This window comes from Dunckerocampus dactyliophorus, chromosome 9 (genome assembly GCF_027744805.1).
Source record: "Dunckerocampus dactyliophorus isolate RoL2022-P2 chromosome 9, RoL_Ddac_1.1, whole genome shotgun sequence".
Lineage (NCBI taxonomy): Eukaryota > Metazoa > Chordata > Actinopteri > Syngnathiformes > Syngnathidae > Dunckerocampus > Dunckerocampus dactyliophorus.
The window spans coordinates 26,741,749-26,766,486 of record NC_072827.1 but is presented as its reverse complement, the minus strand read 5'-3'; the positions used below and the strand labels follow the sequence as shown (position 1 = coordinate 26,766,486).

The window sequence follows — 24,738 nt, the reverse complement described above, 5'->3', positions numbered from 1 at the left end:
AAACTGTTTAACTTGTACATTAACGACATTTGCAAAGTAACTAACAACTTAAAATTGGTCTTATTCGCCGATGATACCACTGCTTTCTGTTCTGGTGAAAGCACACAAGAACTCATTAAAAAGGTCAAGGATGAAATGGTCATATTAAAGTCATGGTTTGACAAGAATAGATTATCTCTGAATTTAAGTAAAACTAAAATAATGCTATTTGGTAATAGTAGAAAGGACACGTACGACCAAATACAAATTAATGGAACGGATATTGAAAAAGTGGAAGAATATAAATTCCTTGGGGTTATAATAGATGAAAAAATGAGTTGGAAATCTCATATTAAATATATACAGCAAAAGGTGGCGAGAAATATCTCTATATTGAATAAAGCAAAATATCTTCTTGATCAAAAATCACTCCACACTCTGTACTGTTCCTTAGTATTACCATATCTAACGTATTGTGTGGAGATATGGGGAAATAACTACAAAAGTAATCTTCACTCACTCACTGTACTGCAAAAAAGATCTGTGAGGATAATTCATAATGCCAAGTATAGAGAACATACAAACCCTTTATTTTTAAAATCACAGATATTAAAATTCGCAGATTTAGTACACTTTCAAACCGCTAGAATAATGTATAAAGTTAATAATAACTCGTTACCCAAAAATCTAATCAAGTATTTCTCAATCAGAGAGGAGAAATATGATCTTAGAGGAAAATTAAACCTAAAACATTTATATGCGAGAACAACGCTGAAAACCCATAGCATTTCCGTGTGTGGAATTAAATTATGGAACGGATTGAGTAAAGAACTCAAACAATGTACAGAGATGAGCAAATTCAAAAAACAATACAAGCAGTTGATGTTTGCCAAATACAAGGCAGAAGAGTCCTGATTGTTCTGTCAGGTTTGTTATTTTATTTTATTTATTTTTTTTTTATTTTCTATTTTATTTTATTTTATTTTATTTTTTATTTATTTAATTAAATTTTATTTGTTATTTATTTATTTCTATTTATTTATTTTTTTTTTTTTAAATAATTTTCTTTGTTGTGTTTAAAAAAAAAAAAAAAAAAAAAGCTTTGTTCTTATTTATTTATTTATTTATTTAGTATTGTCATCATATTATCATTATTATGAATGTTCTCTCTTTTTTTGGGGGGACGGTTATCTCACCGTTATCTATTATGTGTTATCCTGACTATCACTGAAAACATGACATGGAATCCAGGAAGTGAACTACATGTACTGTACTAGATGTAGAATGGATGGGGGGTAGGATTAAATAAGCTTTGCTTCTTCCTACTCCTTTTGGACATGTGGAACTGTCAAAAAATGATTCACGAGATGTATTCCATTGTAACCTTCATGTTCAAATAAACTAAACCAAACCAAACCAAACACAGCCACCAGCGGGCACATTTGCATGGAATGTGGGTTACGATATAAGATGTGTTTTCAGCCTTACAGTCCTCAATTCATTTATTTATTTATTTTTTTTTACAATTTTCATTTCTCAGCAGGCATGTTTGAGGCTTTTTTCAGCTTCGTATTGATGATTTAAAAAAAAAAATTGTTTGCAACGTCACCAGACTGGCTGGCAGTGAAGAAGCTGAGGACGAAGGCCAGTGGAAACTCTACTTCAAACTCTACTGCTTCCTGGATGTGGAAAGCATGCCAAAGGAGGGGGTGGAGTTTGCCTTCATGTTTGAGCAGGTGTGTTTAACTTGTATATCTACAGTAGGAATATCTACTGAAGGAATTTTAATCACATCACAACTCCTGTCCTGTTCCTTCAGGCCCATGAGAGTTTAACCAGAGGACACTTCCCCGCCCGTGAGGAGACGCTGCAGCACCTCGCTGCTTTGCGCCTGCAGTTCCTACACGGAGACAAAACGCGGGCTGCTTGGAGCCTGGACAGCGTCTACCCCGTGGGCCGCCTGCGCAGTCGCATCTTGCAGTACACCAAGATGGGCGGAGCCTCGGGGTCGGGTCAGACTTTAGAGCGACGGAGGACGAGCTTCCTGGACGGGACTCTGCGGCGGGGCTTGAAGACAGGCTCCTTGAAGAAGCAGCGCATGGAGGAGGAGCAGATGCTGGAGATGTGGATCAAAGAGGAGATGTCTGCCACCAGGGCCAGCATTGTGGAGAAGTGGTCCCGCCTCCAAGGTCTGATCCAGCACCAGGCCATGCTGAAATACATGACTATCATCAAGGAGTGGCCTGGCTATGGCTCCACGCTGTTTGATGTTGAGGTAATTGGGCATTTACTAACTCGCTTTATGATATGGCACTTTCTCCAAACTTGCAGACTAAAAACTTGACAAGGGAGTCAAAATTTAAAGTTGCAAATCTTTTGCAGTGTTCGATCACCGCCACATCATGAAAAGCATGTAAAAAGATAAATGTACAATGTTAAGTGCGTGAAAAGTAGTGGCAAATAAAACCTTGCACTCACAAAACATTCATATCAGTGGTAACAATTGGGATGATTGGACACCACAACATTTTTAGATAGCAATACAACATTAACTTAGCGTTTTATTCACGTGGAGCAATTTGGCCCCATAACTGCAGCCCCCAGCTTCTTTTCTTGCATTGCAGCTGGTGTGTGTTAGAAGTGAAACACGAGGCATTCTAGTTGCTTCCCACGCTAATTAAAAAGCATGACGGCGGAGGACAGTAAAGGTAACAATACTTATTGGATTTCCGAAGTCGTCGTACTTTGTCAGTATTACCTGTCTAGCAGAAAATGTGTGCGTATTTTGCAAACAACACTTCAATAATGACTTGCACTGCAAATCATTATACACGATGCAAAGCTCAAATCACAGCCACTCGAAAAAAAAACAATAAAACATGATATTCCCATCAGGTTTTTTGCATCTTTGATGATTAATGTAATAATATTGGGAACAATCAATAAAATATCAAACATTATCCAAGATTCATGGTATCATCGCTATCCCTGAGTAATGTAACAATTACAACCATGGGATTTCCATTCAAGATTCAAGATTCAAGATTCAAGATTCAAGAGAGTTTTATTGTCATGTGCATGGTAAAACAGCAGTTATACTATGCAATGAAAATCTTATTCTGTTCATTCTCCCAAGAAAAGAAAGAAAACACAAGAAAGAATAAGAACATAAGAAACATAAACATATATACCAATAAATTAAGCAACAACAACAGAAGAGACATTGATACAAGCAAATAATACAAATAAATAAATCACTACAATAATTTTAAAATATACATAGAATAGAAGATCCTTGTAAAGATCTCTGTAGGTTTGGAGAACGTGTCTTATAAAGTATTTTACGGACACCTGGCTATTACATCTTATAGGACATGTGAAAATGAAAGAATATGTAGAGTTGGTCTTTCTACAAGACGCTGGAGTACGCCTGTGCGTATTTTTGTCCATTTGTGAGCAAAGCAGTCACTGATATTGGATCTATTGAACAATGTCTTTTAGTTCGTTCCAAAGGTGTTTGGTGCGGTTGAGGTCAGGATTGTGTGCAAGTTCTTCCATACCAAAGTCATCAAAGCATGCTTTGAGAGATCTTGCTTTATGCCCTGGAACAGAAAGCACATAGGAAGCATAGAATTGTCTAAAATGTCTTGATCAGATCAATAAAGAGTCTGCTCAACTCGTGATTGAATAATTAATTGAATGCAATGTGGGTCCTAAAAGTTTTCTTTCTGTGAAATCACAGAAACTGACTTTCGGACGGTCTCCACCTGCTGAAGTTGAAAAAGTTGTCATATTTTGTCTTCACAGTGCAAAGAAGGCGGATTCCCTCATGATCTTTGGTTGAGTGTGAGTGCGGAAAATGTGTCTGTTTACAAGAGAGGAGAACCAAAGCCCCTGGAGACCTTCCCCTATGAGCACATCATATTCTTTGGAGCCCCACAACCCTGCACCTACAAGATCACTGTGGATGAGAGAGAGATGTTCTTTGAAACGCCACAGGTATTCATTTGTCATCTGTTATTGAGTGCACGCCGCAGGCTTTATTAGTGCGATATCTCATTCAACAATGTTCCAAATTCTCCCTTGACAAAGATAATAATGATCAGTTTTAATTGTTCATTTGACGGTTAGCATGTTGGCCACACAGTCAGGAGATCGGGAAGATCTGGGTTCGAATCTCCGTTGAGCGTCTCTGTGTGGAGTTTGCATGTTCTCCCCATGCGTGCGTGGGTTTTCTCCGGTTTCCTCCCACATTCCAAAAACATGCATGTTAGGTTAATTGGCGGCTCTAAATTGTCTATAGGATATCTTTATTGGACTGGTTTTCACCTTTTTACAATATTAAAAATAGCAGCACTCTCTGATTTTTCAGTATGTGGCCCTCAGTGGAAATACTTTGGACACTCCTGGCCTAACCCCTAATAGATGGCTCGTACTCTCGGCAGTAATAACTTTCTGGTTGTGTCAATCAATGCAATCAAAACTGAGCTTCATGTGACACAGGTCAATTTTATACTATACATCCATCCATCCATACATAGGAACATGTATAATGTGTATATACTCTCTATATTTTCTTTTAAGATTCAGATGATTAAATGATTATTTTTCGTACGTATGGAATCTTATGGCCCACCCTGCATATTAAATACCCGCATATAAGACAACCCTGAATATAATATATAATCAAATATTTTTCAAGACCTGATTTTGGAAAAATATTTTTTAGATAGGAGACTTTTGGAATCCTGGTGGGATATATTTTGCCTTTCTACTTTTTTTTCATGATATGGGATGTCAATAGGAAATGTGCAGCTCAACAGTTGAACAAGATGAAGTCTTCCTCGCCTTCTGCCTGACTGTGTGTTTGTGTCACGTGTTCATTTCCAGGTTGGAGAGATCACCAAGATTATGAAAGCCTACATCAACATGATTGTCAAGAAGCGGTGCAGTGTTAAGTCGGTGTCCAGCTATGGAAGTAACTGGATAAGGTGATTGAGAGAAGAGAGCAAACACAAGAAATCTTCTTTTACAAGTGCAAGCAATGTGTCTCTCAAAGAGGAGCTAAGAGCACCGTGTCAACACTGGTCCCTTCTCACATTAGTTGCATTTGGATTTGTTTTGTTTTTTGTTTTTAAGCAAAGACGAGACAATTCAGCTCATGTTTTACCAAACAACATGTCAAAAAATGATGCCATTTTTCAAAATTACTCCTTTTTTCTTTGAAGTGGACATCCCCTTGTAATGAATGTTTCCCGAATAAGAGATTTCCTCAGGTTAAGGTGTACGCAACTGTAAAAAAGCTTGCCTTATTGAACAATTTTAGACTAAACTGTTTGCGTTACAGTGCAGATGTGGCCTTTAAAGATGATTGTAACTCGTGAGTTAGTATCCATAAAGGAAGTGCAGCTAACAGATGCTTTAGTGTTACAAAGTGATGCTGTCAATCAATAACCACTGCACACTAATTAATTTTAAAATGAGCTTAAGTGTTTCTAGAAATAACAAAAGCAGCTTCCTTGTGTGCATTATTGAGTGAATTAACGAATCTTTTAGGCCATGTTGAGGGTGAGATATTTATTTATTTGCAGTACTAATGGACTCAAAAATTCCATTTGCTGCCGTTTTGAATGATTTGTGCACATAATTCACAAGAAATAGGACATATCTTTAAGCTACTCAATTGTGTGCCTTGCGTCCACATTAAAATAGGCGAGGTGTGTTACCCTCCGAGCCCAACCAAGCTTCCACGTCATTTCTGATCATTATCCCAATATATTGAGCTTAGTATTTACCTCACAAGGCATCACTGGCTTCCGTTAACATACTTGCATAGATCTGGTCAGCTGCCGGCGGCCACACCAGACTGTTGATTGCCATTGACGATGACTGTATCTTCAGATTTCTGATTGTTTTCAAGTAAAGGAAAAAAAAAATCAGAAAATGTTTTATATCAAAATTTACAGATGCTTTAATAAATTATTGTATTTCAAAAGCTGACTTGTGTGTGTGTGTGTTATTCTTGTGCAGGGTCTATAAAATGTAAATGTCCCCTTCATTTTCTTTCCACAGTACAGCTGTATTCCAATATGGATTTAATTATTTCTCCCCCTCAAAATTCTACACAAAATACTGCAAACAGCATATGGGAAAACATGTTTTTTAAAAGGTTTGCAAATGTATTAAAAAATACTATAACAGGGAATTGAACATGTTTTATTTTTTAATAGCTAAGGCAAAGTAGGTTAAACATCCTTTACATCTGATAAAGCAGGTGACAGTATTCACCTTTAAAGTCAAGGTTGTAACCCGCCATAAACCCAACAAGTAAAATGTATAATTTTCATTTTACTTACTGTACCTAAATGCACCGTGCCAAAATATACTACCAGAGATATAAACTGAAATTATAGGAAATTGATATACAAAGCTACATAAATTGGTATAGAAATATATAGTAAGTACAAAGTTTATTTAATCACATAATTATGAGTTATATGTAGTTGTTTATTTTTATGCAGGCACATGGACACTTTAATATTTGTATTTTTATACAGGCATTAGGTACACTTCCAACAGCTAATATGGTACATGTTTTGCCGCAAAAAATAGAATTTATATGAAAAAAAAACTTGCTCTTCAAGGCTATAGGGAAGGCTGTCATTGTAGGCTTTATTAAATTTTGCGTCGTGTTGAGACGATGGATTGACTTACTTCAAGCAGCTGAGCGGGTCAAAGCAGCGCTTTGATGACGTCACGTCGGGATTTAGTGACGCAATCCCCGTCCTCCTGCTTGAAACAGCAGCAACAGTTGGCTCCTTCATTCTTTTATGTCTCTGCTCCTCTTCACAATGTTTGCCTCCCACAGTGTCTTCATTTTACTTTTCTACGGCCTGGTCGCCATTGAGGCGCAAATGTCGACGCCCTCTGCTGCGCCGAGTGAGTTTTTGAGATACTTGGAATGTTTATTGCTGCTTTTTTGTGTCACATGACATGCTGTACGTTGTTTTTTTTTTCGTTTTCAAGATATCTCTGCTCCTCGCCCGTTAGCCTCCTGAAAGTTTTTGCTCAGTTCTAGCTAACAAAAATTTAAAAGACTGATTAGAAACAATAATTCCATTTAAGATGTGTCATTTGAGTTCCATTTAATAACAGCCAACAAAAGTGGGATTCTCGAAGCAAAGAACGATGCGAACTAAATCGTGTTACGAAGGTTTTCACTTTTAAAACGCTTGTGGGAATTACTTTCATAAAACTTTACTTTTCATAAAATGTATATATGACAGCTTTATTTCTTTTAGAAAGTTACAAATGTTTGTGTTGCCCAATATTTCAATCCTGCCCCAATAATCCTCCCATGACTCACATTAATCATGTGACCCAGTTAGAATTTCCTGGACAAAATTGACCAAACTGTACTTACATTCTTTATAGCACTGGAAATTCTTTATAGTATACTAAAAGCATTGAAAATGTCATGCTCGTCCAATTTTCCTTGGAAATAGTCAAATTAGGTGCTAAAAATGTTACCTAAGTCACATGCCAACTGTAGGCTAAACTACATCACAGCACATCATAGCAATCCCCAGACAGCGTAGATTTATGCCCACCAGTGGCAATTAGCAGCATTGTTACTAATTATTTTGATCTTCAGACTTTGCCATGACATGATTGCTCCTCTGTATGATCATATTACAAAAAACGGTGCATTGGTGGAAATGTATTACTATTTACAACCTGTGACTCTCCCATGTTTTCAGTTGTAGCATCTTGTGCCTCCAAGTCCAACACCAGCTGTGAGGACTGTCTGCAGAATGTCACTGTAGGTCTCCCAAAATACTCTAATCTCATATAATTGTGAAGATACATGTTTTGAATGTGTGTTGTTGCAGTGTTTGTGGTGTATGCCAACCAAGCAATGCCTGGACTACCCAGTGAAGAACATCCTGCCGCCAAGTAGTGTGTGTCCGCTCAAGGAAGTACGATGGGGTTTATGTTGGGGTGAGTACAGTAAGATGGAATACCTTTTATACATGAAAGAATGTGCTTTTTTGTATGTTGTTATTTTTAGCCACAAAAGGCAAAACATTCAGTTAATCCTTTGATGCTCATTGAACAGAGGGGTGTTGTTTCATGTATGGAGGGCTCCGATGTTAATGTATGAGAAGTTTGTAAACAGGAAGAAGGAATCCTACTTCATGGAAATTCACTTATCACAGTCAGGTCTGGAACCAATTAACTGCGATAAACGAGGGATTATTGTATTACGCATGACTGTTCCTGTCCACACGGGAACGTTCGTTGAGATTTCTTTTCCCGCATCCTCACGGCCGTACTAGTATATACCGTAGTTGTATCCAGATGGGAATACATCACTGAGAGAAAATGATGGAATACACAAGGCACACATGCATGTGGCGCTGTGAACAGGCACGCAGACGGAACCATGTGACACTCCAAACCATAGAAGAAGAAAATGCATGCACAGCAAGGCACATCAAGACTTAAGAAAAGTGGAATTGTGCGAGTCAGTATGGAGTATAAAACAAGAAAATATCAGGAGAATGTCGACTGAGGTGAGTCATGTCCGTCGAAATATTGACATATGTTGGGTGGTTGTCAAAGCTCACTTCTGGTCACGTGACTGCGATGAGGCGGTGGTGGGTCGGTGATGCCATCGTTTTTCACGGATTGCTAGTCCATACGGAAACGCCGAACGGTGTTCTCAGGTTTTCCCACTCTGGAAGCCGTTTTCAAAAAAATGCCGTCTCACATCACCCACAACACCGTTCCCACTTGGATGAGAGGCTGAAACAATAAAATCCTTTGCCGTTTTGACCTGAAGACGCATCACCCTAATGAAGACAAGTTGTATAGAAAACGGATGGATGGATAATCTCAACGTAACTCTTACATTGTTATCTTCAAAATAAAAAAGAAAGGCGTGTCAACCAAGACAAGTGTTCCCTCCACTGCTTCTTCCTCCTGAACGAACAGACGGTGGACGAGATCGCTCTCCACGGCTTTATCAAACTCCTCCCACAGCCAGGTTTATGCCTCAGTCACTGCTGAAGCTACATTCCACTTAACCCGACAGTCCCCACCAGCTGTCTCCGGCATCCCACAAACCAAAAAGGCCTGATCAGACTCCTTCGGCATCACTCATACCCGGGCACCAAGTGGAAGAGAGTCCAACCTTTCCCAAAACGAGCCCAAGCCATACATCCATGCTAGCCGGAACCTCTCGGCCCTGCTCAGCTCAGGCTACCATCTAGCTCACATGGTCCGTTGGAAGGGGACACGTTGCCTTTTTGCCCTGGTGGGGATTCCATGCGAGGGAAAGCAATGTCTTTTTTTTTTTTTTTTCCATGTGCCTTTTTTTAGCTGGGCTTGGTTGGTTTGGTCTTTCATTTGGGTCTTATTTGCACAGAGTGACCCCCTACCAAGGGCATAAAACCCCCAACAACTGCGCAAGGATCATCCCACATGAGATGTTTTCCACATGGGACAGTGGAGGGGGCGCTGATGATCTGGGATGATTTTTCCTTCAATGGAACAGTGGAGCGTCAGGCTGTGCAGGGGCGTCAAACGGCAGCTGGAAATGTGGAGATGTTGCAGGGGGCAACTCTCATGACTGAAGGCCCTCGTCTGTCTGGTAATGACTGGCGTTTTCAACAGGACAACTGCAGCTGACAATGTCTGCTTGACAAAGAGGAATAACGTCACTCTTTTGGACCATCCTGTGTGTTCCCCCGATTTGATTCCAGTTGAGAACATTTGGGGGGTGGCAAGGGAAGTTTGGACATCAGTTCTAGACAGTGGATACCCTCTGTGGAAGCCATCTTCGCCACCTGGAGCAACATTTCCACTCGCCTCCTGGAAACACTGGCATCAAGCACGCTCAAACCAATTTTTTAGGTGATTAACAAGAATGTCGGAGCTACTCATTACTGAGTCCTTTTTGGAACATTTTATTTATATTTTAGGGGGGTTTCTGTGTTTTTTAGCTATGGTTGTAAACTTTTTTGATCAGCTGATGAACAGCCTAGTTCAGTTTAATGCTTGATTGCCAAAAATTCTCACTCCCATTTCTTTTTGCATTTGAAGCTCTACTTAGAACCTCCTTAAGATCCAACAGTGCAAAATATCAATTCTTGCAATTGTATTATTACATTAATGAACAAAATGGTCTCAAAATGTTGAAAATATTTATCAGCAATATTTTATCGGACAATTATCGTCCAGCAAAATTTGTTACCGTGACAGGCCGAGTCACATCTGTTGGTCTTGGTTCGAATCTCTGTTGGAACATCTCTGGAGTTTGCATGTTCTCCCTGTGCTTGCTTCTTATTTTCCGGGAACATGTCTGTCTTGAAATGCAGATGGCCCCGGGTGTACCCCGCCTCTCTCCCAAAGTCAGCTGGGATAGGTATCGGCTTCACCTGTGACCCTAATAATGAGGACAAGTGGTGTAGAATGTGACTCCGATGAGTGACTGTAGTTTCAGTAAATGACATCCTCAAATTTGTCAGCGGTTATTTGACCCAACAGGAATGAAGTAAACCTTAATTTCCATTTGTGAACATCACTGCTTACTTGATTTTCTTTGTATCTGCCTTTTGACTTCTAGTAAACTTCCAGATTTTGATCATCACTCTGTCAGTGTTGGCTGGCGTCTTCCTCATCGTCTTGTTTGTGTGTTGCTTGTGCTGCTGCAGGCGTCGGGGAACCAGGTGAGCGTGGAGCCGAGTCACATGGCCTTGAAATCTGCTTTAGTGTGTGGGTGGGGGTGGGTCCAAGGCACACAATGGGTTATTATTCATCGAGGCTGATACGGGCGTCTGCAAAGTCCTGCAGCAGTTTGACTGGCTTTGCCCTGCACTTGTTTATTCATTTTCAGTCTGCACACAAACCTTTTTTTAATCTTTTAGAAACGATGATGATGATGATGATGTAAGACAACAGCAACAAACCAGGGCAAGGAACTCCCGTCAGAAACAAAGGTAAAAATATGAGGCACCAGTCACTTTGAATTGTTTGTTTTGATCAAAGATTCTGGCCTTAAAGGTATATCAATGTGGCCTGTTGAACACTTTTTTTGCCTATACAGGAGAGAGGAAATGCAGCTGAGACATGATAAAATAAGGCAGAAATATGGTGAGGCTATATTTTTCATATTTTTCGATTAGCTTTAGAATAAAAAAAATGTAAGGAAAATAACAATTCTGTTCCCCAATGGGAGCATGACAGCAAATAATGGAGAACCACTGGACTAGCCGGGCAAGAGGATACATAAATCCACAACAGCCCTATACTGCCGTCTGCTGGTGTGAGCGTGCCACTAACCTAAAAAATAGATGACTAAATTGATTTTTTTTTTCTTTTTAGGTCTTACTAAGGATAATCCCTACTCACGCATGGATGATAAAAAGTAAAGGCATGATCAAGTGGATGACTGCATTAATAGACACGGCGTCTTATTAGAGCGGAGGCCACTATTCGAGACTACACTATACTGTCTTAGCTATGATTGGTCGACAACATTTCTCAGAGTTGATGCCAATAACATGAATATCAAGCACATTTCTTTGTACACGTATATTAAACTGATTTTTTCATCTCTGAATTTACTATGTTTACCAAGAACAGTAAGGTGTTATTTGCGTTGCTACTGATTTACCGACCTTGTGCTTTTGTCCTTGTTGGATCTCTGGTATTTGTAGTGTTAGCGCGCCCCCACAGTGTTTTATATTCATCCATTGGTCTAAATCATTGCAGTGTATGTAATTTGTTAAATCACAGTAATATGCAAACTTGTATTTTATTACATTCCACATTAAATGCCAGCACAGTATTTTCACATTTCTCATCTTTACACAATGTTTTACCAAGTACATTTACTGTATGTTAGTATCACATTGCTATTGCTAAGTGATTGTATTGTTCCACAACTCACCGTTAAGATGGTTATTAACATTTTGTTATTGCTCATGTAAAAAATTAAACCATCCAGAAATGTGACGTGCATTATATCGTTGATTAATGAGGTATTAAAGTAGTGGTTTGTTATGGCATCACGTCTAGTTCAATACTTGGGAGCACTTAATAGTTTTCCAGCAGATTCCTAAAAAAAACATGTCCCATACAGGAACTTTGAGCATTTTTGCAGTAAGTCCTAAAAAAAAGCGTGCTCTTTAATGTTTTTGCAGTAGGTCCTTAAACACTACTGAGGTGTAGAGGATCTTTGATTCGCCCCAGGATTTTAGACGAGTGTTTTTGGAGTAGGCCCTTAAAAACTGAGCGCTCCTGTCAAATGCAGGATGTTTACTAGAGTAGGTCCTTAAAAACGGCACTTTTTTTTTCAGCCAAGTGTTAAGACCATAGCTCATAGGCCTTGAAGGAGACGAGGCCTTAAAAAGAAAACTTTTTGGAATTTTGCCTATCCACAATCCTTATGTGAGACATGGACACAAAGTCTTTTCTGTGCTTTCTTAAGACATAAAAACAGCTAAATGACGCAGCTGAGAATGCACATAATGGGAAACAACCGCCTATAAATTCCAAAAAGCGCCAACAACGCTCCATTTGTATATAATGTGACATGTATATAACCAAGCTGCAGCAACATTACTATAAACATTGTTATGCCAATCGAACTACATAACTGTCATATTGACACCTTGCCACCACCACACCGGCTACCTAGTGCTCTATGCCTCAAGCCACTGGCAGAAGGTAACGCTACATACGAAAGGGATAGTTAGGATTTTTTGACATGAAGCTGTATGACATCCCCATCAGCAGTGGACTATATCAACAATGATCCCATATTTGGTGCCGTGAGTCCAGTTCCGGTTGGATTTCTGTGACGAACGTAGTTCTGATTAGTTGCTGGGTCATTTAAAGAGTTTGGCTTCTCACAACAATATGCGCTCAAAAGAGTTAATACATTTGCATCATAAAAATGCCCCAAAAAAATCATAGCTCACAAATCGCTCTGTTTTATTTGTCTCCTGCAGTGTCCCTGCTCACTGTCGCCTCTCCATTCGTGTGTATGTGATCTTCATCCGTGCCAGAGCGCCACGGCCGTCTGACGTGTGTTCCACAGCGGAAGAAGATGCAAGCGACTTCACCACATACACACAAATGGAGAGGCGACAAGTGTGCAGGGACACGGCCGGAGACATGACGCCGAGCGATTTGTGAGGTCTGATTTTTGATCAGATCAGAAGTGTATATTTGTACTGTGTTTTTTAAAAATAAAAGCCCTTTTTTTTATTTTGCCCATCTCCAATCCTTATGTGAAACATGACCCCACATGTCTTTCAATTTTCTGCGCATTTTAATGAGGGAGCTAATAATGCTTATCTTTTTGAGGCTGAATATACAAAAGGTTTCGAAGCGAGCCCACATGAAGAGTGAGTGAAATGTGGTAGCAGATGAGGGGCAAGTCATGACACCGTCATGAAATGGTGGCGTAAACGTGGAGCTTGCCCAGCCATGCCGAGAGAAATGTTTGTGCTTCACTGAGCTTCGTGTGTATGGCGAGGACGTTTCTCCGAGAGATTGCATCAATGAAAAATTGTTAGTGCTAAGAAACCCTGCCTGCAATGATAGAAACTTTTTTTCCACCTACCCAAAATAAACTGGAAAAGATCCCCCAGACCAGCTGGACCAGGCGGACAACTGTCCATCGAGCAAGTCACCATGATACTGCTTCTGATACATGGGAGCACACAGGACATGATATCACAACAGTCCATCTAGTCGTGTATAAACAAAACATGGAATGTGGGCCAATACTTTGGTTGTCTATCCGTAGTTGTTCATATGCTTGCTCTTGTTTCCTAGTCAGTACAGATGGGTGTCATTGTCGGGGATGGACTGGGACAAACATTTGTCCTTAAAACACTACTATACTAAACAATATCCCTCTAATGTATATTGTGGAACCGTGGATACATAAATGTGAGTGAAATAATTGATGCTGGGGTCTCTGGTGTGATCATGTCTGCATGGGATCACAAATCGGGGCATGAAAAGCATAGGAATAATGTGGAATAGTTCTGAAGATTACACGCAAATAAAGTCTGCATGCAGTCTGAACTTGACTAGTTGACTAAAGTATGGAAAACAATAATATAACCCATCTGATTTTATTGTATTGTAACAGTCGTGTTTTAGTCATTGTAACTATCACGCACCATAAACACTGACAAAATATGTAAAGCATAGATATTGTTTAAATTGTTACGTCAATATCTTTCATGATGTAAATTTGACGGTGGGCACTGATAGAGGAGCATGTTTAAACGCTTGAACGCTGTAGGTGACAAGTGGGGCGGATGTCGTTACAGGTAGAAATGATTACAACGTGTAAAAATGGCAGACGTACGTGCTCGAAACACATCATATTGCAACATGTGACTCGCAAGCTTGGAGACAATGGTGATGTGCAACGTCGCGTCCTCTGATGAAAGCCACACGTAAGTGCTTCATAAAAGCAACTCATCAATGAGTCAATGTAGTATGCATTGTTTTCCAATACAATACTTTAACTAGATTTAGCGATAACATCCCACACCATGTTTGCTATGTATTATGTCAAGTAAAGTTCATAGACAAGCGTTCTGAACTATTTACAGTGGTAGCTCAGTTTTCCCCACCAAACATAGATGCACACAGATTCAAATATTAATGTAAATAAAACGTATGATATTAAAAGGTTAGTTCACGTGACCCAGGCAGAAGAAACGGCCAACATGTTAACTTACAGAGAGTGAGATGAACACGAAGTCCTGGCCAGCTAGCAAGACACGGTGGAGAACGCCCAAGCGCCCATGGAGTGACAGCAGGCACGGGCAATTACAGGTTAGCAAGATACTGAAAGAGTGTTATCCGCTTGGTCTTAGCACCTGGAAGGTATTTTTTTCCCGTTTAATAGAGGTAACAGTAAAGCGCAGCAATAAGTAAATAAACGGTCGTTCATTGGCCCATTTTTGGTCGGCCCACCGGGAAACCTCCCGGTACTCCCGGTTGCCAATCCACCCCTGCTTAATGTTTTGGAGTGGGCTAGTTACCGCTTGTTAGTGGCGAGGCGCTGCGTCACTACGCCAAAAAATAGTTATTCGTGTTCGCTGCCACAATAACAATGTCGCTGTAGCTTGGTTTATGTACAGGCCAGTTATGTAAAAAGAATATGGTAGGTGTTTTGGAGAGTGTTTTAGGGCTTATAGTCAAACTAGAGGTGTCCCGTTACATGCATTGTTAGCTCTCACACGTTAGCTTTTTTAGGTGTTTTTCTCTTTAGAACGTCCAGAAAAAAGTGTGGTCATGTTTCATATAAGAATTGTGGATGGTGGGCAAAATTCCCCAAAATTTGCAGTTTTCCTTTCCTCCCCCAGGGGCATGAGTACCCCCATTTGAGAAGGAGTGATATAGACGACCTTTGACTCACGTTTTTGCAGTAGGTCTTTAACAGTATTAACAGTATATCTGTTATATAGAGGACTTTTGACTTGTGTTTTTGCAGTACAGGTCTTTAAAAACAGAGCTCATGTTATATAGGTTTTTCAACAGGTGTTTTTAAAAACAGCATCGTGCTCCTGTTATATGGAGGATCTCTGACTAGCATTTTCACAGTAGGTCCTTAAAAACAGCAGCAGTGTATAATTTTCTCAAGCTCTCAGTACCTGACGTCAGACTGCTAGTTTCACCATTTTCTCGTGAACGCGCACAGGAACCTCGGTCGCGCGCAAATTAGCCTGCGCGCTCCCGTATCAGAGGTCCGCCCAGCAGAGTGGGTCACGTGACCCTTTTGCTCGAATTACAGTTTAAATTTCAGTGCGCGCGCCTGCTCCACACGAAATAGTCATAAAACGGACGAGTTACCGCGGCTGGTTAGCAGTCGGCCTTCTCTTTATAAAAACATTCTAACCGCTAACAAAAGAGCAGGATGTCGGACGAAAAGCCAAAGGTGAGTACATTCTCTTTGAGGGAGTAAATACACTCGCACTAGCTTGCCGGTTGCTAAACAGCTGAAGCTAAATGGTTATCCTGCTAAGCTAGCGCCGCTTCCAGGTTTAGATGGCGCATTTGAGGGGGGCTACAACAAAGGTTGTCAAATTTACCGATTTTCTTTCCCAAATATGCAAACTTTTACATGATACTTTAGGAGGCAATATGTCGAGTGGATGCTGTAACAATATCGCCTGTCTTGTTTTTTTTGTCCGGATGAAGTTTTGAGCGATATCAGCGTAGCTTTCTTTTTGCGCCATTGTGGCTTTCTGCGCCAGTTTGAACATGGGCTAGCATACTATGCTAACCACTGGTTTTGGATCCAACCCAGTGTGAGCATAGAAAGCTAAAAGAGACTCAACAGTGTCCCTTGATGGTTTAGTTAATGCTCATACCTGTTAGCTTGATAAAGACGTTACTGAGTGTTTGTAGATGACGCCTGTTATGACTTTTCTGTGCAGGAAGGAGTGAAAACGGAGAACGACCACATTAACCTGAAGGTAGCAGGTCAAGATGGCTCGGTGGTACAGTTTAAAATCAAAAGGCACACTGCACTCAGCAAACTCATGAAGGCTTACTGTGAACGACAGGTAAGCTCATTTCTGAGCCTATCATTCAATATCGTTTTCCTATAAAATGTCCAGTTGTGTTGTTTACATTTGCAGTGTCACCCTGTAATTGTTGATTCTCTACAGGGGCTGTCAATGCGTCAGATAAGATTTCGGTTTGATGGGCAGCCCATAAATGAGTTGGACACACCTGCACAGGTCGGTGATGCACATCACTTCACAAACTCCTAACTCCAAACATTGAACTAATTATTGCATGAATCTTTAATACTCATGTAAACCCTTTATCCGATCATGTTTGACTTTTTAATGATCAGAATAACACATGTAGACTATGCAACTGTCACTTCCCTTAACGAAATTCAATTCACAAAAGAAGAAGATGAAGCCGGAAGGAGGGGGTATGTTTCGACCCACAAGGACATAAATTGCACCCATCCAACCATTTGCTATGCTGCTTGTCCTCATTGGGGTCACGGGTGAGTTGGAGCCTATCCAAGCTGACTTGTGGCAAGAGGCGGGGTACACCTGCAGGGCACATATAGGCAAACAACCATTAACACTCAGTCACACCTGTGGGCAGTTTAGGAGTCTAATTAATCTAGCGTGCATATTTGAATGTGGGAGGAAGCCAGAGTACCTGGAGAAAACGCACTCACGGAGAGAACATGCAAACTCCATACAGATGTTGGAACAGAGATGGGAACCCAGATCTCCCTACTGCACGGCCAACATGCCAACCATGAGGCAAATTCATTTACTATGTGGCAGAACATTCTAGAAGAAGCCAGTCAGTACTACACTGTTATTGATGAAGGACCTGCTGTAGCATTCTTTATGTTATATAAATAAAAACACTATTTAAATGAAACATGCTTTACAAGATGTACACTGACTATTGTCTGGAAAATACAAGTTTCATTTCAAGAGTATTACCCCTTGACACCCCCGAAGTTCCAACTCAAACCACCATCTTTACACAATGTACAACAAAATATACTTTGAATCAAGCATGGTGCTAAGCCACCCAATTTTTCACTACCAAATTTGTTACAATGAGCAAAGGCTCTCCAAAATGCAGAAAATTAGGGCTGGGAATGTCAGGGTACCTCACGATAAGATACGATTTGTGATACATGGCTCACGATATTGATAATATCTTGATGGGATGAAACAAAACCAGAAAAAATTATTTCATACTAATTCATGATTTTATTCAGTTTATATTTTGCAGCCTTAAGCTGGGATAGACTCCTACCTGTGACTGAGGACAAGCCATATAGAAAATGGATGGATATTTTGCAGAATATTTTAACCAGAATACAACCAGCAATAGTGCAAAAACAATGAGACTATTTTATTGCAACATAACTGAACAGTAGGGGTGTAACGGTTCACATGGATGTATTGAACCGTTTTGGTTCTGCATGTTCGGACCACTTGCGTACTGTTTTGGTTATATATTATGCTATTTTTCTCATAAAATGTATTACTAGAGTGATATAAGCGCTAAAGTCCTGGTCGTGTTTCCGTATACCTCCGAGTGTCGAACACTAGCCACGGAGGGGGAGCAAGGCTAGTAGCTCTTCAGGCGTGACAAATGGCATCGTGGCAAATGCAAGCGAGAAGCCTGAGCTGGAAGAGCCTCCCATCTCACTACGGTCTCCTGTTTGGGAACACTTTGGCTTCCCTATTTAAAATTACGGATTGACAAAGGCAAGCGGATAAATCCACAGTTGTGTGTCGACATTGTTCCACAGATATCGGGTATGCTGCAGGAAACGCATGTAACATGTTAACGCACTTAAAGCGGCATCATCCGGCAGTGAATGTTACATCTACAAGAAAGAAAACCAACGTGGTGCAAACACAGATAACTTCAACATATAATCAACCTCCAGCAAGCAACTCTGACCGGGCCAAAGCAGCAACACATGAGCTTTTATAGCCACGAGATTACGTCCATATTCAGTTGTTGGGAGCACTGGCTTTAAGTACAGTCATGGAAAAAATGGTTAGACCACCCTTGTTCAGTTTCTTGTTCATTTTAATGCCTGATACAACTAAAGCTACCTTTTTTGGTTGCAGAAATATAACAATGACAAAAAAATAGTTACGTTTTTTGGCAGTACAATGCTATAGCTGTTCACGTAAGAACTTCAATTCGCCACAGTGTTTAAACAATTGTTTAAATACAACAGTTTATTTTTCTATTTTAAAAAACTGTAATTTATTTGAAATATCACCCAAGTGGTTTGCTTTAAAAAAAAAAAAAGTTCTTGTTTGCATTTTAAGTCATTTCTTTCTTCCTTTTTTGTACCGAAAATTAACTGAACCGAGCACTTCAAGAAACAGAACCGAAATTACATTTTTAGTGTACCATTACACCCCTAGTAAACAGGATTATTTTTGTTGTCTGACAGTGACACTATTTTAAATTTAACTTTTTTCGACCAGCAGGACATGAACGGGAACATTGCACAACTCTTAATTAGGCATGTCCTGGTCCAAATTTTTTTGTCTTCCGATCAGATTAAAAAAAAAAAATTCTAATAATAAGCTTTTGTTACAAACATGAATTTGTGGAATTGAATTTCGTTATGAAAATAGCTCTTCAAAGCATTAAAAAGAATTCAACCAAAGTATTGCTGAATCTTTTTTTATTACACAGCATGACCAACAATATTGTTTGGCTTTTGTAACAAACCAGGTCAGGTCCCTAATCCAATAAAAGATAAAATTGGAAAAAATGGGCATGCAAAATGCTTTTAGGGCAGGACTAACCATTTGACATGGTTATAGATCAATTTGTGGTGTGATTTATAATATGACATTTTTTTAACACATCTCTCTTAGGGCCCTATGAAATCCGTTTTTATTTTTTTCCCAAATTCCCTTTTTTCTGTTAATTTTTTAGAATTCAGTTTTTTTTTTTTACCCATACCACTTATTTTACCAGCATAGATTGTGTGCTATTTGGTTTAGTGAATAAAATGTAAAAATCCTTACATTTACCGATGCAATACATCATTGGCCCATTTTGTCCAGTAATTGAGAAATGGATGTGGCTTGGCTAACTTTTTTTAATGGGCTGTCAGCCTCAGCACAAATTGCTATGATGCTAAGATGTAGTCACAGATGTAATTTCAGTTGCGTTATTAATATAGGATATTTTAATGACACCCTTATTTTGTTTATACTATTAGACAAATGTGAGAGAGCGCTCTTATTTTGAAGGCTGGAATGTGGTGTGTGTGTTGAGAACGTGCTGGGTGCAAAAATAAACGTGCCTCATCTTTTTTTTTTTTCACTCAGAGCCTGCACGTCGTCAGTGGGCTTTGAAAAATGAAAATATACTTATCCAAATACAGCGGATCAGGACATCCCTACTAATTAAATGGCAAAGTTGCTGAGAGCCCTTAAAGTGAGAGTCTAAAATGTCGAGCCTCCTTTTGTCACCTGACCTATAGTCCAATAGTACTATGTGGCTTAGTAAAAAAAAAAAAAAAAGTACACAATGTTGTACTCTGTCACAAACCTACATTTAATTTGATGCCTGTTTTTAGAGTAATACAAATACATGGGAAATGAATTATTCAATATTTTTAACACAATTAACAAAATAAAATAAGAATTTCATATATTATATTTCATATATATATATATATATATATATATATATATATATATATATATATATAAGAAAGGAGAGGTGATCTATTTATGATTGCCAACATTTTAATTGTACTTTATTTACAAAGCACTTCTTCACTCAGTGTGCTCATTTGTCATTAAATACAGGCTTCATGTTTGAATAGAACACTTATTAAACATAGTAAGAGGTTAAGCAAATATTCTTTGCTCATTAACTACTCATCAGCTGGTGAGCTACTGTTAACTACCTGAGCTACCTGTTGGAGACCCCTGTGATAGCATCGCAGGTGGACACACAGTGTGTTTATGTTGAACAACTTAACACAAGCCATAAGTATTACAATAACAAGGGAGCAGGATCAAGTGACACTTAAAAAAACAAAAAACAAAAACATAACTAACATATTTCTGTCAACACATTGTTGACCATGACATAACAAAGTAAGAAAATGCTAAGAGTATTTTCAGTCAGTGGTTAATGTTTGCAGGTCTCTTGGATGAAGTTCCACTGAAAATCAGAGTTGCCTCAGAAAAGTGTCTACACATGGATTTACAGTCCCAGATTAATTTTTTTTTTTTTTTTTTTTTAACAATTTAGATTTTCTTGCACAGACATCTACCCCCGTCCCGCCTTGATGCCTCGCTCAGGGTTTATTCCGATGAGGCGGCTGAAAAAATAGTGTTGCGGTAGATATTGTGTCCAATAGCATGTTATTGAAATAGTGAGACAAAGAATCTTTTTGGAGGAGTTCAAGTGTGCATGCTACCTGTTGTTGGTACTGTTGATTGAAGACTTAAAAGGTAGAAAATGGTGTAACAAGCCTCGTTGATAATGTGGGCTGGATCCCCAGACAAATAATGTGGCCCTCAAGGCTGACCATCCAGTGTTGAAGTTTGCTTCCTACGGTTTCGTCTGAAACGTAAATGAAAAGGAATTGTTGAATGGTGAAAATGGTTTGTAGCGCATCAAGTTTTTCAAAATGTCTCTAAGTACCATGTTTTAGACAATTTCATTCATAAAAGTCAACCGTATCGACTTTTATATCATATCCTTTATATCAGGGGTGTGAAACTCGTGCCATGGAGGGCCGAGACACTGCAGGTTTTCTTTCCAGCCAGTCACTAAAGCAGGTGATTTTAATGATCAACACCTTCAGCTTGAGGGAAGGAGCTCATCAATTAAATCACCTGCTGAAGAAACTGGTTGGAGAGAAAACCTGCAGCGTCTCGGCCCTCCATGGCACGAGTTTGACACATGTGCTGTATATCATATACTGTATACCAAGCCGTATCAGACGAGGAGATGTGAGTATGGACATTGTCCCCTTGAGATCAGATGCAGTGGCACATCCATCCATCCATCCATCCATCCATCCATCTAACTTCTTGCTACTTGTCCTCACTAGCGGGGCAATGCTGGACTTGACTTTGGGGGTGGGGGTATACCCTGGACTGGTCGCCAGTCAATGGTAGCATACCTAGCACAGAGAAAGTGAATTACGAAGTGTGATCAGAGTCGTTATACAGCATGGCACTGTCTGTGTGCGTGCGTGGCTACGTGTTTAAAAAGGAAACTTGCATTTGCATGAAAAATCAGTCTCCACAATACGTTTACCACACTCCTCAACGACAAGGTCAAGTGTGTGCAGAACAAGGTGTCCGTCAGAAGTTGAAAGTGAGACTTAAATCCTTGTGATTGGTTGAGGAAGTGTTGGTTGCAATTTCTAGTCAGAATGTAACAGTAGGCCAATATAAACAAATTGAAAACGTCACAAACTGTGCACCAATTTATTAATAAACTAAAACTGTCACTCACCAAATAATCAGCAGGATGTCTGGATACAAAAGAGCTGCTCTAGCATGTTCAGGTGAAATTTCCCAGAATGCAACAAATACTGTATGTAATGTACTTCAGTTTGGATGATTAATGATAAAGTGCTGTATTTTAGAAGTACGTTATCATTCTCTTAAAAAAATGGAATGTCATTTGTTTATATTAATACTAAATTGTCTTTAAAAATAACAGTTAAATGTTGAGCTCCTGCTGTAAATTTATAGTGATTCTGTACTAAAGACCGACCCACACAAATGTAAAATGTTTTGCTTTCATTGAAAACTTCATTGGAACTTCAACTTGAGATCTTCTGCTGTATTGAGCATCTGATGCAGCCATGCTTTCAAAAAAAAAAAAAAAAACTCTTTGTAGAACTGAATAACTGACGTGCGTCAATGTCTGTTTTCCCCAGTTGGAAATGGAGGACGAGGACACTATTGATGTGTTTCAGCAACAGACAGGAGGAGCCTTTTCTTAAGCGGAGTGCATCCCCACAGTTTGTTTTTGTTTTTTTGTTTCCCATGTTGTAATTGTTGTTTGGGATTTTTAGCTGTTTTATTTTTCATTCTGCTGGGATCAGTGCTGGGCTTTTCACGACATGCAACAGCAGTTTTTACATTTCTGAGGGCCTTGCTTTGCATATCAGTCTGATTTTTAACCTGTTTAACATGAATAAATTGTGTCCAGGCAGAGATGCTAATCATACAACATTGGACCGCATGGAAAAATTCACAACAAATGTGTATCATTGACCAGAACTATACGGCAAGAACCTTTTTTTTGAACATCATTTTGTCAGGTTGTCAGTGGCTGACCTACGGGGTGGCCATGGGCACCCCAGTCACTCTCCGGCCACCCCACTGGCCATCTTGACATTTTGGGTATCAGCTTATTAGCGCCCTATGTGAGTAATGGTCTCACCTTGGCCACCCCAATGAAACATTTTGGCTCCGCCACCGCAGGTTGTAGCAAGTGTGAATTCACAATATGATTAACAAACTCAATTCACACTTTCTTTTTCTGTCTTTGTTATATGCCCTATTTGATTTATTTGTATCCATGTTTGCAGAGGGGGAACATTGCAGAGAAATATGTGTATGAATGATGTATCTCTGTTCCTGGTGTTGCACTCAAAGCAGATTGAGCTGAGTGATAAAGTACAGCCATGTTGCTGGACCAAAAAATAAACATTAAATAAAGTGTGTTCTTTTATAAAGGGTTTTGCTTTATGTCAAATGCAAGAGGTAATTACTGTAACACTTCCATTCCCAGGATTACTCTTATAAAACACTTCCATTCCCAGGATGTTTTTTTAAGAAAAAATAAACTTTACCTTTTATGTGACCTGTTACTTGAATCAGTTGTTGTGATTGCAGCATTGGCAGAAAACTTTAGACAAAATGAAAGGGGTGACATTAAAAGTATAGTACTTTTCGTGTGACCTTTTAATGTATACGGTAAGTTAGATTCCTCTTGAATTTTGTGCGCAAAATGACGTCATGCCTCGGACCCTTTTTGAATGGAAAAGGCTTGTAATACACGTTACAACCACTAGAGGCTACATTGCACCAAAGAGTTTCTCATTTCCTCCCACAGTTTAACCTCACGTCTTCCATCTTTTCAATTGGTGGTTGCACCAGTTCAAACGTGCTTTCACCACCATATTAAATGAGACAGCCTTATTCCAATAACATGTTAAGCATCAAAATCTCATTTAAATATTCCTTTTTAAAACTAATGTTCACCTAGATAGGTAGACTGGGGTCACCCTCATCCATGACGTGAGCGTTTCTCATTCGATTGAATTTGGTTTTATTTTAAAATAAGATTTGGGGATACTAATACCTATACACATTTGCTGTCCATGTGGTCATGATACAGCATATCTCCACATCTGTATTTGGACTTCTTAACAGAGACTTATTGTTTCACAGCTCATTCACTGTAACTTATGTCATGTGACGCTCTGCTGACAGCACAGTTTGTTCATTATTCAGTGTGTAACAGATGTCTCATTGAGCCCATCACCTTCAAGTATTTAGAATAAAAAGGAACGATTATACATGGCCTGCTCTACACTCAGCATCCACACTAATAAAATGAATTGGCAATGCCAGGCGAAGTATACATATTCATGCATCACATACTGTACCAGAAACTGAGTCGTGCAGTTCTACATTATTGCACAATGTACCCATTACAGATTATGTCAGTGACTAGTTACACAAGACTAATGGAGAAACACATTGCAATGAAAAAATGAAGAGTGCTAAGGAAACATGGTGGACACAATAGACGAGGGGGTTGAACGTTGGGTGTGCTCCAGGCCCAGCAAATCAAGTTAACATGGAACACGTAGTGATGGGATGAGGTCAGTCACATCCTCGCTGTGTCCTGCCAACTAACCCTCACATGTGACGCACTCCTCTACAGAGTCGCTCCAGCTGCCTGAATAGAACCAGTGTGCATGATGGAGAACCTCTGTGAACCACTCGTCTCCAGCGTTAGCGTGGCGTGCTGATGTCACCCACGGGTGTGTGAGCTTGTGTCGCCCCCACCCTTGTCAACAGATGTCACAGATGTGCATGTGCGTCTCTTGGAGGAAGAAATATCAGTGATTGTGTGTGTGCATTGCTGGAATGAAAGTTAAACACAGGTAACTGCTGAGACACGGAGAAGAACAAA

The 24,738-nt window shown here is 39.6% G+C and overlaps 3 protein-coding genes and 1 long non-coding RNA gene across 10 annotated transcripts in view; 3 read left to right on the top strand and 1 right to left on the bottom strand.

Moving 5' to 3' along the window:
- Positions 1 to 5,979, top strand: part of myo10l3 (myosin X, like 3) — a 98,955-nt gene extending 92,976 nt beyond the window's left edge. For 5 of the 6 annotated variants that reach the window (XM_054788379.1, XM_054788378.1, XM_054788377.1 and 2 more), the window contains 4 exons: positions 1,592 to 1,715; positions 1,799 to 2,254; positions 3,787 to 3,978; positions 4,870 to 5,979. In XM_054788379.1, the coding sequence (XP_054644354.1) occupies positions 1,592 to 1,715; positions 1,799 to 2,254; positions 3,787 to 3,978; positions 4,870 to 4,974 (877 nt within the window). In that variant the 3' untranslated portion in view covers positions 4,975 to 5,979. Of the gene's footprint in view, positions 1 to 1,519; positions 1,716 to 1,798; positions 2,255 to 3,786; positions 3,979 to 4,869 lie in introns of those variants that run through there. The other variant, XM_054788381.1, reaches the window with a different exon arrangement.
- Positions 5,980 to 6,752: 773 nt separating this feature from the next.
- pttg1ipb (PTTG1 interacting protein b) lies at positions 6,753 to 13,248 on the top strand. The gene is made up of 7 exons (XM_054788386.1): positions 6,753 to 6,918; positions 7,740 to 7,801; positions 7,872 to 7,980; positions 10,610 to 10,712; positions 10,911 to 10,982; positions 11,090 to 11,136; positions 11,368 to 13,248. The coding sequence occupies exons 1-7, from the start codon at positions 6,810 to 6,812 to the stop codon at positions 11,412 to 11,414; spliced, it is 549 nt and encodes a 182-aa protein (XP_054644361.1). The 5' UTR covers positions 6,753 to 6,809; the 3' UTR covers positions 11,415 to 13,248.
- Positions 9,505 to 15,027, bottom strand: LOC129188201 (uncharacterized). Of its 2 annotated transcripts, none has more exons than XR_008572554.1 (4): positions 14,754 to 15,027; positions 13,616 to 13,698; positions 10,576 to 10,749; positions 9,505 to 10,429 (listed from the first exon to the last, which is right to left on the bottom strand). It is a non-coding gene; the product is annotated as an uncharacterized LOC129188201 (long non-coding RNA). The 2 variants fall into 2 exon arrangements; XR_008572555.1 differs by having other exon boundaries at positions 10,576 to 10,746.
- Positions 15,028 to 15,789: 762 nt separating this feature from the next.
- On the top strand, positions 15,790 to 23,397 carry sumo3b (small ubiquitin like modifier 3b). The gene is made up of 4 exons (XM_054788387.1): positions 15,790 to 15,955; positions 16,458 to 16,586; positions 16,692 to 16,763; positions 22,466 to 23,397. The coding sequence occupies exons 1-4, from the start codon at positions 15,935 to 15,937 to the stop codon at positions 22,529 to 22,531; spliced, it is 288 nt and encodes a 95-aa protein (XP_054644362.1). The 5' UTR covers positions 15,790 to 15,934; the 3' UTR covers positions 22,532 to 23,397.
- Positions 23,398 to 24,738: the final 1,341 nt, after the last annotated feature.

What these genes read in the sequence shown, in the direction of transcription:
- pttg1ipb (XM_054788386.1), top strand. Translation starts at nt 6,810, where the DNA reads ATGTCTCTGCTCCTCTTCACAATGTTTGCCTCCCACAGTGTCTTCATT. An exon ending in ACTGTCTGCAGAATGTCACT is followed by an intron (nt 7,802 to 7,871) that starts GTAGGTCTCCCA and finishes GTGTTGTTGCAG; the next exon opens with TGTTTGTGGTGTATGCCAAC. An exon ending in ACGATGGGGTTTATGTTGGG is followed by an intron (nt 7,981 to 10,609) that starts GTGAGTACAGTA and finishes TTTGACTTCTAG; the next exon opens with TAAACTTCCAGATTTTGATC.
- sumo3b (XM_054788387.1), top strand. Translation starts at nt 15,935, where the DNA reads ATGTCGGACGAAAAGCCAAAG. An exon ending in AGGCTTACTGTGAACGACAG is followed by an intron (nt 16,587 to 16,691) that starts GTAAGCTCATTT and finishes GATTCTCTACAG; the next exon opens with GGGCTGTCAATGCGTCAGAT. An exon ending in AGTTGGACACACCTGCACAG is followed by an intron (nt 16,764 to 22,465) that starts GTCGGTGATGCA and finishes TGTTTTCCCCAG; the next exon opens with TTGGAAATGGAGGACGAGGA.